We start from the raw sequence: 13,543 nt of genomic DNA on the forward strand, positions 1-13,543 counted from the left end.
TAAAAGAAAAAGAAAAGAAACTAATTGACCAAAAGAGACTCTAAAATAGCTGAAAATCAACTATTCAAACAAAGTTCAGATGGTGAATCGCAAAAGAAATCCTAGAGGATTTAAAAGTGAGCTAAAATTTTAATAAAAGTGCAGATTTTCTGCGTAGGTATGGACGAATGTAACAGATTTAATCTAGCGCAATCCAAAACTGTCGATTAGAAAAGTGCTCAAGAAGGTAAATTTTTAAATTCGTTCAGCTGACTAATAAAAAGGTCAGACTTCATTTCTTCAAAGAAAAAAGCGATTTTCATAAATTATAACATTTTGAGATTGTCTACATGTTCACTATCTATTTATGAAGAAAAAAATATTAAAATTTTTTTGGTGTCTGAAAATGGAGCAGAAAAACAACAGATGGTATTTTTAACCCTCATCCGCATTAGATTTCATTACCCTAATCAGCACTTGTGGTGTCAATTTGACACCACAAGCTCAAATCGTTATAACTTTTGGCGTGTTAGACCGATTTGAACAAAACTTACATCAAAAGAAACCTTGTAATGTCAGTAAAATATGTTTAGAACATTATATACAGCTAAAGTTACAAGTGTTCTCGTTATTCAGCATGAAAGAAAAAAAATCCGAAAAAACATGCCTCACGAAAACTGCTGTAGTTCATATGTTACACGTCCAAAAAAATATTTGCCTTATGCATATGAAAGCTGAAGTTAATGCCTACATCATGAAGACAAGAAATATTTTTTTAAATTTTTTTTAATGAAATGGTCACAAAAAGTTCAAAAAAGTGGTCTAAAAAACCTACCTTTCATTCGATTGCTAGTAAATACTGTTTGAGCGATGGTAGAGTTTTGAAAAAAATATGACTACAAACTTTATTAAAATTCTAACATTTTGCTGTCTTTAGATTTTTGATGCAACAAAAATTGAATTTACTGGAATTTTTCAAAGTTCACTGCTTTGCGCAATTTTTTTACAAATTGAAATTTCATCTGTTTTTGTGGTTCACCGTCAGGTTGTACCCGGATTATCAGTGCTTTTACTTTGTTTCGACCAATCAAAAGTATATTCATTGGAAAGCTAATTTAATCTACATTCTAGTGAGGTGCAACAAATCACTCTGTGAGATTTCACAAAAATATGAAAATTATAAATGTAAAATCATTCCTGAATTTCTAGAACTACAAGCACCGCGTCCAGCAAAACGTGTTTGTTTGCTCTCCGAGTAGGTACGGTGGGTGGTTATTCGGGCAGAGAGCGAAGCCGACAGACGAAGAAATGCACGACACGCATCGTTATTTCGTCTGTCGCTTCGCTCTCTGCCCGAATAACCACCCACCAGCCTTGCCAGATCTACGGATTTCTCCGTAGTTCTACGGATTTTGACCATTTCTACGGAGCTACGGATCGAAGCTCCAAATCTACGGATTTTCTACGGATTATCGAATAAATTCAAGGGATTCTGCGGATAAATGAAAATTCTACCTGACGACCAAAAAAAAAAAAAAAAGGTCATCAAGTTTTATTTAGCCGAAAACAGTACATTTTTCGATTTTCGTGAAATCTACGGACTTAAGCAGTTTTCAATCTGGCAACGCTGCCACCCACCGTACCTACTCGGAGAGCAAACAAACACGTTTTGCTGGACCGCTGCTTGTAGTTCTAGAAATTCAGGAATGATTTTACGTTTATAATTTTCATATTTTTGTGAAATCTCACAGCGTGAATTGTTGCACCTCACTAGAATGTAGATTAAATGTGCTTTCCAATGAATACACTTTTGATTGGTCCAAACAAAGTAAAAGCACTGATAATCCGGGTACAACCTGACGGTGGACCACAAACACAGATGAAATTTCAATTTGTAAAAAAATTACGCAAAGTAGTGAACTTTGAAAAATTCCAGTAAATTCAATTTTTGTTGCATCAAAAATCTAAAGACAGCAAAATGTTGGAATTTCAATAAAGTTTGTAGTCATATTTTTATCAAAACTCTACCATCGCTCAAACAGTATTTACTAGTAATCGGATGAAAAGTAGGTTTTTTAGACCACTTTTTTGAACTTTTTGTGACCATTTCATTAAAAAAAAATTTAAAAAAATATTTCTTGTCTTCATGATGTAGGCATTAACTTCAGCTTTCATATGCATAAGGCATTTTTTTTTTGGACGTGTAACATATGAACTACAGCAGTTTTCGTGAGGCATGTTTTTTCGGATTTTTTTCCTTTCATGCTGAATAACGAGAAAACTTGTAACTTTAGCTGTATATAATGTTCTAAGCATATTTTACTGACATTACAAGGTTTCTATTGATATAAGTTTCATATGAAGTTCATAATAATTCAAACGACTTAAATAGATTTTACTTTTGTGGTGTCAAAATGACACCAAAAGTCGGAAAAGGGAGTTTTTTTGTCCAGGCTTCCAGGGTTCGTCCATAAAAAAAAGTAAAGATGCAATATTGAAGAACTTTTGAATTCATTTAGGGTCCCCGAAGAAATTTTTGTATTTTGAAGCTTCTGAAAAAAGTTACAAGCCTTCAAACTTGCAATGGTGTCAAAATGACACCCTAATGCGGATGAGGGTTAAACAAAGAAGAATATCTTGATTGTTTTTTTGTAATTGAACATTACCATTGAAAGGTCCACATCTTTCCTCAATATAATTTTAAAAAAAACTTAACACCAGAGAGCGTTCACCAATTGTTGATACGATAGTATGCCGATGGAGTAAGTTTCTATTGCATGTGAGGTATTGATAGTTGGTGCGATTGAAAGTTATATTAAAGTGAGTACTTTGAGTAACTTAGGGGAAAGGTTTCCTAAATGGGCCTATCGGGTTAAATGACTGATGATGAAATGGCTGTTTGATGAAATGGCTGACTAGACAGCTTATCTGACCAATGCATGTTGAGGGTGATACGCTTAGAACATAAGACAAGAAAGAATTTCATGAATTTACAAACTCAAAAAAATTTAAAAAACCATGCAAGGTTTTGATACATTTTGATGTAATATTTCGACTTTTAAAAATTCTACCTAAAGAAGCTTAAAATAAAAACTAGGATGGTTTTTGTTTCTTACTCAAATGAACTTCCGAAATTTAACATATTTCAGCTTTTGTGGAGATTCAATAATGATTATATAGTGGAATAATAGAGTGTTTTTGTATGCCCCCATCATGTTTGTAAAATGCCTCCATCCTAAAATAACAGGTTAAATAGAATAAACAAATGATTTTTATCATTGAACCTTCAAATCTAAGGTCTGAATAACATCTTAAGAGAGAATTGAAGATCTAAAAATAGATTTGATAAAGTTTTTCTCATGGATGAACTGCTTCCATAGTATGGCAACCCTAACTTTTGTTTTATTCCATAAAATTATAATATACATAGATTTTTATAAAATTTCAGCTTTGTCGTAGGAAAATTATTACTTTCTAGCAGTTTCAATGAAATTATACGGAAATATTGCTCAAAATACAGAAATTTTGTTCAAAACATAAATAGGCGCATTTAGCCCGCACGGTTTGAGGTTCGGCATTTTAGACAACACTTACAATAAAATCATTTTCTTGGAAACAGAAGTAAATCTATATCTATATATATAAAAAGCAATTATCTGTATGTTTGTTTGTTTGTTTGTTTGTTTGTTTGTCCTCTATAGACTCAGCCGTCTTAAGAGCTAGAGATCTGAAATTTGGCATGGATGCTCATTAGGACCAGGAATGATGAAAAATGTTTTTAGATTTTTGGACGACCCCTTCTGAAGGGGGTCGTTCATACAAGACAAATATTGTTTTCACGTTATTGACGTTCTTTTCCGTCGGATTGTGATGAAAATTTGCACATGAGTATTTTGAGAGACGAGCAATCAATTACAGTTATCAAATTTAGGGTCAGGGGTCGGCCAAAGGGGTCGTCCATATCAACTGATTAATGTTTTTGCGATATTGGCGTTATTATAAACCGGATTGTGATGAAAATTTGCACATGAGTGTTTTGAGAGACGAGCAATCAATTACAGTTATCAAATTTAGGGTTTGAGGTCGGCAAAAGGGGTCGTCCATATCCACTGATTTATGTTTTTGCGATATTGGCATTATTTTACATTGGATTGTGATGAAAATTTGCACATGAGTGTTTTGAAAGACGAGCAATCGATTTCAAGTTTCGAATTGCGGATCAGAAGTCGGCTGAAGGAGTCGTCCATACCCAACTTTAATGTTTTTGCGATTTTGACGTTATTCTACATTGGATTGAGATGAAAATTTCCGATATTGATTTTGATATTGAGTTATCGTAGACCGTGAACAATAAATAAAAAATAAATAAAAAAAAGGCCGTCCATGTTAGTTGCTCACTGTTTTCGCGATATTGTCGTGATCATGCATCGGATTGAGATGAAAATGTTCAGATGAGAGTTATAAACAATGAGCAATTGACTCCAGGTAGCATGTTCTGTGTCAAGGGTCGGGGAAAGGGGCGTCTATATTCACTGATCACTGTTTTCAAGTTCCTGACGTTATTTTACATACAGTTTGAAAAGAAAAAATGGCAAAGGGAGTTTTGAGGAACGTAAAATTGGTTTCAATTATCGAATTTCGGGCCATGGGACAGAAAAAGAGGGTTTCATTGAAAGTTCAGTGTTTTGTGCAATAATTTTGTTGGAGGCAGTTGATTGATACCAATTCAAGTGTGAAGGTCAAGCAAAAGAGTCGTGCACATAAACAAATAGTACATGTTTCTGCCATAATGTCTAGATTTTGCAACCGATCTAGAAGAAAACATTCTCACATAAATTTTAATAAAAAGCTAATCAACTGTTTAATTTGAATTTCAAGTAATAGTAATAGTAGCGACTTTAAACACTGTTGAATTTTTTTCCCAAAATTGTCGAAAGAATGTTTCGAATTCATTTTCTAAACTCATTTTGACGTACCAATGATTTAAAGCGAAACGAAGTTCGTACGGGATCAGCTAGTATGTATATAAAAATGAATTTCTGTCTGTCTGTCTGTCTGTCTGTTCCCTATAGACTCGAAAACTACTGATCCGATTTGCGTGAAACTTGGCAGGTGGGGGTATTGGAGGCAGGGGAAGGTTCCTATTGTGGTTAGAGACCCCTCCCTCTCTCATGAAGGGGGGGAGGGGCCTCCCGAACAAAAGACAATTTTTTGCATAACTCGAGAATGCATCAAGCAAATGCTATCAAATTTCGCATGAGGTGGTATTGGGGAACGAGGAATATTTCTATGAATATAAGGTACCCCTCCCTCCTCTCAATGGGGTGATAGGAATGGGGGAAGGGGGTTACCTTACAATTTTTCATATAATTCGAAAACTAATCCAGATATTGGAACCAAATTTGGCACGGGAAGGTATTTGGATACGAAAAATATTTCTATGATTATTTGAGACCCCACCCTCTTTTCAGTAGGGAGATATAAAGGGGGGAGGGGGCCTCTTTTATAGTTTTTCACATAACTCAAAAACTAATTAAGCAAATGGAACCAAATTTGGCATGGGCGGGTATTTGGATACAAAAACTATTTCTGTGATTATTTGAGACCCCTCCCTCTTTCCTGTAGGGAGATGTAAAGAGGGGAGGGGCCTCTTTTATAATTTTTTACATAACTCAGAAACTAATTAAGCAAATGGAACCAAATTTGGCATGGGTGGGTATTTGGGAACGTGACATGTTTGTTTGTTTGTTTATTATTTTAGTAGAGTAAGAATACAATATTCTTTTAAATTACTACTTGCGTGATTTACATTTGTATTTATCGTTCACTTCGGTTTCCTATAACTAATTTTGGTTTCCTATATCTAACAATCTATTTTATATGCCGGTTTTATCTTAGTTACAAACTTAGAAAAAGTGCTAACTTTGGTGCTGTTTCCAGAAGTTCAGACATTCTCGCTTGAAAGAGGCTTCTGATTGTAAACGCTTCAGTTCAGGTGGTAAGGAATTGTAGTTCACAACACCTCGGACGAAAAGGGAGTTCGCATACAACACTGTTCTATTGGCTGGTACAACATAGTTTCGTAAACGGCTTCCTTGAGCGCTAGTAAGCTTTTCGAATAGAGCGGGGGGGTAACGAGCTGAGCTAAGCTTTTTCACGAACAAACAGGATCTATAGGCGTACAGATTTTTCAGAGGGCATCCGATAAGATTACTTTGTAGATGACTCACCCGATCGTATCGGTTTAGGCCGTAGGTATACCGCACACAACAATTTAATGCAACATTTAATCTTTGTAACGTCGCAGCGCTAGGGCGAACATGAAGTACATCTCCATACAGAAAATGTGGGAGGATCAGCGCTTTAAATAAACGAATTTTCGTATTAGTTGATGCAGAAAAAGTATTTGTGTAAAGTGAGCGCAAGCAACCGTAGACTTTACCGCATTGTTGCATGACCAGGTCATCCCATAGCAAGTTTTCATGGAAAACGTAACCGAGGTTACTGGCCGATTTCACCCAAAGAATTTGCTCGCCATTCATGATCACATTAGGAAGAGCACCAGAAGCAGCATGCCTCTTAGATTTCGTAATATATAGAGCCTTGCTCTTGCTTTGATTCACAAGAAGTCCATTTCCAAAGCACCATGTAGCAACTCTTTCGGCATCTTCATTCACCCGTCGGATCAGTTCATGTGAGTTTTGACTCCGGCCAACAGCGTAGAGCTGAACATCGTCAGCGTACAATTGAATTGAACAATGATGCAGTACACTAGGTAAATCGTTTATGTAGCAAGTGAAAAGAAGAGGCCCGAGAATAGACCCTTGCGGAACGCCAGATTGTTCTAATGTTCTAATGATTGTTTGAGACCCCTTCCATCTTCCAGCGGGGAGAGGGAAGAGGGGAGGGAGGAGTTTCATTCAATTTTTACTGCATAACTCAAGAACTATAACAGCAAATGGAACCAAATGTGGCATGGAACGATATTTGGGTACGAGAAATGCTTCTATGAATATTTGGTACCCCTCACTCCTTCAAAGAGGTGGATAGAAAGGGGAGGAGAGTTCTCCTTCACACTTTTTAGCATAACTGGAGAGCTGATCGAGCCAATTGAACCATATTTGACATGTGAGGGTATTTAGATACGAAAAATGTTTCTATTATAAATTGAAGCCCCACCTTTTTTCAGCGGAAAGATAAATTTGGCATCAAAAAGTATATGAGAACGAAAAATACTTCATGAATATTAAGCTCTCCCCTCCATTCAATGGAGAGAACGGAAGAAGGGATGTTACTTCCTTTCAAGTTTATGCATAACTCAAGAATTCACTACGCAAATAAAACCAAATTTGGTATGGGATGGTATATCAATACGAGAAATTTTTCTATGTTAAACAATTCCTTTCTCGCAGTGGGATGATAGAATTGGGAATATAGGAAGGGAAGAGGAAAGCTTACATTTAACTTTTTTTTTACAACATCCGAGAAAAGGACAAAAATAAACATGGGAAATCATGTTGGTATGATTTTATGATTATCTGACACACCATCCTTCTTTCTGTGAGTAGGTACATAGGAGGAGGGCTGTGAGCCCAATACAATTTTGTTAGCATAAGTTCTCAATTTATGCTAACGAAGCCAACAAATGGAAACAAATATGGCATGGAATGGTATTTGGTTACGAGATATATTTATATGATTGTTATAGACGCTTATGCTTTACAGTATAGAGAGGGGAAGAAAGGAAGCTCCATATAAAATTTGTTGTAAAGCTTAAAAACTTATCAACCAATGGAACTATATTTGATATAAGAGGATTTTTGGGAACGATAAAAAATGGGTATGATTATTGAAGATCACGACCTCCATTCAGCAGGGGGTGAAAGGAAGGACAGGAGGGCTCCTTTATCAGTTTGTTTGCATAAATCTACAACATATCAAGCGAAATCAACCATATTTTATAAGTTAGATTCATTGCATACATTTAATTTGAGACCCTCCTTTTTTAGAGCGGATTAAAATTATCAGATCTTTAACATTCGAAACTCCAGCTGCAGCTATGAATGATGTTATAATTTGATTCAAAATTATGCCAACAAAACAATAAAAATTTGAATAATATCTGAAAATATCATTTGATTTTGAAAGGTGTAGCAACGCACACCGGGTCAGCTAGTTTTTATATAAAAATTACTCCAATGTATAGAAAACAGATGCCTGCACACGTGTACATAGTTTCTGTACACATATTCGATGTGATATTTGATAAAATCAGTGTTCTGCGTAATAGGCGCATATAGCCCGCTCTTCCCCTACTTGCTTACTTAATGATCCCGCGCCGATCCTCCGGTGCATAGGGCCGTGGTAAAAGACCTCCACTGTTGACGATCCGGGGCCAGCGTCTTCATCCCAGTCAAGATTCTCGTCGACAGTTCGGATTTCAGCGGCTAGGCTTCACCGCCACGAGTTTCTGGGCCTGCCTCTTCTTCGATGACCTTCTGGATTCCAATCTAGCGCCTCTCTGCAAATCTCGTTTTCATCTTTTCGCAGCGTGTGCCCAATCCATCTCCACTTACGTTCCCGAATCTCGATTTCTAGCGCCCTTTGATGACACCTGCGATGGAATTCCTCATTCGAGATCCAGTTGCCAGGCCACCAAGCGCGGATGATATTCCGTAGGCAGCGGTTTACAAATACTTGCAGTTCTCGCGTCGTCACCGCATATGTGCACCAAGTTTCACACCCGTACAGCAATACGGATTTGACGTTTGAGTTGAAGATTCGGATTTTCGTTCGTAGAGAGATCAGGCGTGACCGCCAGATGTTTCGGAGACTCGCAAACGCAAATCGGGCCTTTCTGATCCGGGTTTCGATGTCTTTCCTGGTACCACCATCAGGCGTTATCTGGCTACCAAGATACTGGAAGCACTCCACTTTCTCAACTTTTGTCCAGCTACCATGAAACTGAAGGGATTTCCTGTGTTGATCTCCATCGAATTGGTCTTTCCGACATTGAATTAAAGACCTGCTGCCATGTAGCTTTCGGTGAGGTCGTAAAGTTTGCTCTGCATATCCCGTTGTGTTTGGGCGAGCAAAACAATATCGTCTGCCAGGTCAAGGTCGTTCAGTTGCTTCATTGTTGAAGGATTCCACGGCAATCCTCGGTTTGGTCTACAGTCAATCGATCCAGTCAAGATCTCATCCATTACGGCAAGAAAAAGCAGCGCTCACCAGGATTGGATCAGATAAGACGCCGTCGTGCAGGACCTTGCACGAAAATGCATCGTACTGTGCTTCGATGAGATGGACTAGTTTCTCTGGGACTTCTCGTCGCCTTAGAGCCACCCAGATGTTTTCATGGTTCAGTAAGTCGAATGCTTTTTCGAAATCAACGAACACCAGTAGAAGAGAGTCCTGGAATTAGTAGATTTGTTCTAGTATTAGTCGTAGCGTTGTGATGTGGTCCACACATGATCGTCCGGATCGGAATCCAGCTAGGTGGCGTCGGAGGGTAGCGCATATTTTCCCCTGGATCCTGTTTAGGATCACTTTGCAGAGTACTTCGAAGGTTGTACAGATCAAAGTTATGCCTCGCCAGTTACCGCACTCTGTCAGGTCTTTTTTTTCGGGACCTTTACGAAGATACCTTGCATCTAAGCGGCCGGGAATGTTGCAGTATCCCAGCCCAGATGTCAGCGAAAAGACGGTGCAACATTTGTGCTGACAAGGCAGAGTCAGCTTTCAGCAGGGATGCAATCGATCCCAGGTGCTTTGTTAGATTTCATGCTTTTGATTGCTGCTTCTATTTCAGCCAGCGAGGGCGCATGCGAGTTGACGCCATTTGTGCGACTTACTGTTGGCGCTTCGAGCTGCAGGTTCTTTTGGTCATCGCTATTCGTGATTCGGAAGAGTTGTTCAAAATGCTCAGTCCAACGCTTGAGCTGATCTGTTCGATCGGTTAATAACTGACCTGCTCGGTCTTTTAGCGGCATTCTAGCATTATTCCTTGCACCACTAAGTCGGCGAGAAATGTTAAAATAAAATAATCGGATATCCATTGGCGGCGGCTCTTTATCCCTCTTCGGCTAGGAAGTTTGTCCAGGCTCTCTTGTCTCATGTGCAAGCTCGTTTAACTGCCTTTTCCAGCTCCGCATATCGTAAGCGGGTGGCTGCTTTGGCTGACCCGGTACATGCCTGCTCAATTGCGATTTTTGCCTTTCTCCGATCATCGACCACCAGGTGTCTATCTGTTCAATGAACAGTGTTCATTCATGATGGGCGCTATTGATGTTCTATATCAGTGGCTCCATAGATTTCCCACTTGTAGCTAGAACTTAAAAACTGCTACAGAACCATGCAACTCCCTTCCCTAACCCTTCCGGAAATTTGTTATAGAAAATAAGAACCTTTTCGATACTGGAATCTAAAACTCGCCACAATCGATCTTAGTTTATTAAACAAAATAAAGCTGGCCTGCAAACAATAAAACGGAAAGTCTGTCCTTGCCATTGCTTTTTATTTAGTTTTGAATTATTTTCAGTACTTTCTACTACTTCAGCACTTAACAACTCCTGCCCAGATTCTTGAACTTAGGTATTTGTTTTTGATGGCGCTTTCAAAAATGGTCCAAAATGGTTCAAAAATGGTCCTGGTCCAACCAGATATAGGACAGCCGATATGTGACTCAGCAAATATAGCCACAACAATTACGCCAACGTGCTCAAATATAGATAAACACTTGATCTAACCGAATTCGTCTTCGATTTTCTTTCCATTAACAAGTCCGTACTTTTACAGCATTTAAAATCATTTTTATTTTTAAACAATACTTAAACTCAACAACGAAAGAAAAACCTAGTTCAAACACAAAGCCGAACTTTGCTGCAAACAGTGGCACCCACATCCGGTTGCGCACTCGTCGTGCTTCTCGAACCATATGCGCATGTGCTCCGTGTGCCCTCCGTGGCCACAGTGAAGACACGCATTGGCCGCTCCGCGTACCGGAAGCCGACACAGTGTACAGTAGAGGACAGGTTTCCGGCAGGATGAACAGGCCGGCGCACCCAGCCGACAGCACAGCAAACATTCGGTAACGAATTCCACACACCGTGGCGTATCGATGTAGTGCGATAGGTATTTCAGCACTTTGGTCCGGGTAACCAGCAAACCCCACCGGTACAACATTTCGGCATAGGCCCTTTTGAAGTTGTCGTACTGGTACCGGTTGCTGTCTCCCAGCAAACTTCGATTGATATCGCCCAAACCGGCGATCCGGCAATCATCCAACGAATCGGACCACGAATTACTTCGCAGATGTTTCAGCTGCTGGGCCAGATTCCAAATGGTCGTCGAGTTCGAATTGGTATCAACAGGAAGAATGGTGTGATACGGAGAACCGCTAGGCTAATAATCGTAACGGAAAGTATATTTTATTATTCAAACAAACAGTTGAAAAATATTTTTCCCGGTATTTAGTCTTATAAGTCTTTTTTTAAAACTAAGCCATATGTTCATGCATTATCATAACTTTAACAAGTGCCGGAACGTGCAAATGAAATACTAAATTTATAACAAATTTGTTATCGAATATCGAATTATTAACTAATGCTATTTTACCAAACTATTGTTAGTTGCTTCGATTCATGAGATTAATTCCGGTTTTCTGAATGAACATTGTTAGGAAAACTAAACAAAAAAACCGTCAGAATTACTTAAAACTATACCAATTACCTTGATTTTGCGAAGACCGCTTAGTAAGTGCTATAAGAATGAGGAGAAAATAAATCCAGTAATGTAAAAAATAGGGAGGGTGTATCAAAAATATTACAACACAAAGGGTTCGATGAGGGATCGTACAGAACGGTACAGATGATTGGAAGCTTGGAAACGCAAACTTGGGAAGCGGAGCTGTGTCGGTTTTAAGGAGCGTTATTAAAACTTGCTCTACTTTGAACTTTCTATCAATTAGGGATGAATCATCCCAGAGGATGAAAATCCCGTAGAAAAAAAAACTTTCTTTCAAGTTTAGGATTCTGGACCTGTTTTCTAAATAATGCTATAAAAAGGCATTGAGATTGTGAAAAGAACCGTTCAATCTTCTGATTCAGCTATCAGAATCATTATATTATTATTTATTATTAAACACATTATTGTTCAAAGAACCATACGTTTCGCAGTCTTGTTGATATTTAAATGAGCTTAAATCTAAAAAATCAAGCACTCAAACACTTTCTTGAATGCTGCCATAAATAATCTTTATAATTTAAATTTTCAAAAGTTGTATTTTTCAACTCAAAATTGTTCAATTTCAATATTCTACACAAAATATCACCAAAACTAGAGGTGATAGACAAAATCTCACGAATGATTTTAAAATAGGACGTCAAAATCTTCCAAAATCAGTTATTAAAACATAGCATCAAAATTATTGTTCCCATGTGTTCTTCAAAGTAGATTCACCTTGTAGGCTTCATTGAAGTACAAAATCAATCTCAGAAAAATGAGCATTATGAAAATAATCGCTGAAGCGGACGAACTTTTTTAATTTCATTATTTCGCTGAATCGTGTTCTTGACTAAATCGGTCCTTGTGATTCTGGAACAAAATTTGTGTAAATCAAATCTGATGGTTATGATAAAAGATAAACGGTTTACTTTAAACTATCGTCATAAAAAAATTTCAACCACACAACAAAAAATTCTTCTTTTTCTAATTTGGAGCTGGTAAAAAATATTCAAGAAACCGATTGGACCACTTGAAATTCCAATAGAAACATCATAATCTTTATCAATTACTAGTGAGCTGACGTATCATATCAAATTGAATTTTCTAAAATCATTCCTTTTTTTTGTTTTAATTTCCGAAGCTTCGAAAAAGGTTGAGAACAACATATTTCTTCTAAAGCTATTCAAAATATATACAATAATTATAAATTTGAGCATATCACCGGTTTGCGAGAATATAAAAACTTTACATATCATATCAAACAAATAACTTAAGCCAAACTAGCGCGAAGATTGATGGATGATACTTGATCCCTGGGATGAAAAATGTCGACGAAAGAACGGATCTGCAAACAAGGACTAATAAAATCGTGTACACGAGTGGCGATTCCCGCTCGTCTACGATTTTTACCCGTAAAGGTTCGCCAAATCGCGAGCAGGCTGTGAAAAAAAATCCCTTAGGTTCGCGAGCCATAGGAAACACGAGCGAGGCAGTCCAACCAACAGACGATTCTTTTGGATTTTGAATCCTGTCTCGCTCGTGGAAATCGTAACATACATGAAAATTTTCCCCGCGATTTTGGCTCACGAACCATTTAGCGAAAAGGTTCATGAACTTTTTTTTGGAAGGGAACGCGTGGTTATTCGATTTTCTTCCGTAGGCAGGCTGTGCGTCTCTTTAGGTACGCGTACGGGTAATAAATTGTGCTTCAAGCAGCAGCAGGAAGTTCTTCATTTTCCACTGTTCGTTCAATTATTGTATGGAATATTTCTGTTTTATTTTTAAGTTTATTAAAAAAAATATTTTTTTTGATAACTTACAGCATTTTATGATTAACGAA

General features: G+C 37.8%; 1 protein-coding gene across 3 annotated transcripts in view; it reads right to left on the bottom strand.

Moving 5' to 3' along the window:
* Window positions 1-13,543, bottom strand: part of LOC129746743 (GATOR complex protein Wdr59-like) — a 43,112-nt gene that overhangs the window by 17,813 nt on the left and 11,756 nt on the right. Inside the window, exons 5-6 of one of the 3 annotated variants that reach the window (XM_055740612.1) lie at window positions 11,710-11,739; window positions 10,794-11,382 (exon numbers count right to left, since the gene is read on the bottom strand). The exons of 1 other annotated variant lie outside the window; for it this stretch is intronic. In XM_055740612.1, the coding sequence (XP_055596587.1) occupies window positions 10,834-11,382; window positions 11,710-11,739 (579 nt within the window). In that variant the 3' untranslated portion in view covers window positions 10,794-10,833. Of the gene's footprint in view, window positions 1-10,793; window positions 11,383-11,709; window positions 11,740-13,543 lie in introns of those variants that run through there. One more of the 3 variants, XM_055740613.1, reaches the window with a different exon arrangement.

The sequence above is a fragment of the Uranotaenia lowii genome, chromosome 2 (genome assembly GCF_029784155.1).
Source record: "Uranotaenia lowii strain MFRU-FL chromosome 2, ASM2978415v1, whole genome shotgun sequence".
Lineage (NCBI taxonomy): Eukaryota > Metazoa > Arthropoda > Insecta > Diptera > Culicidae > Uranotaenia > Uranotaenia lowii.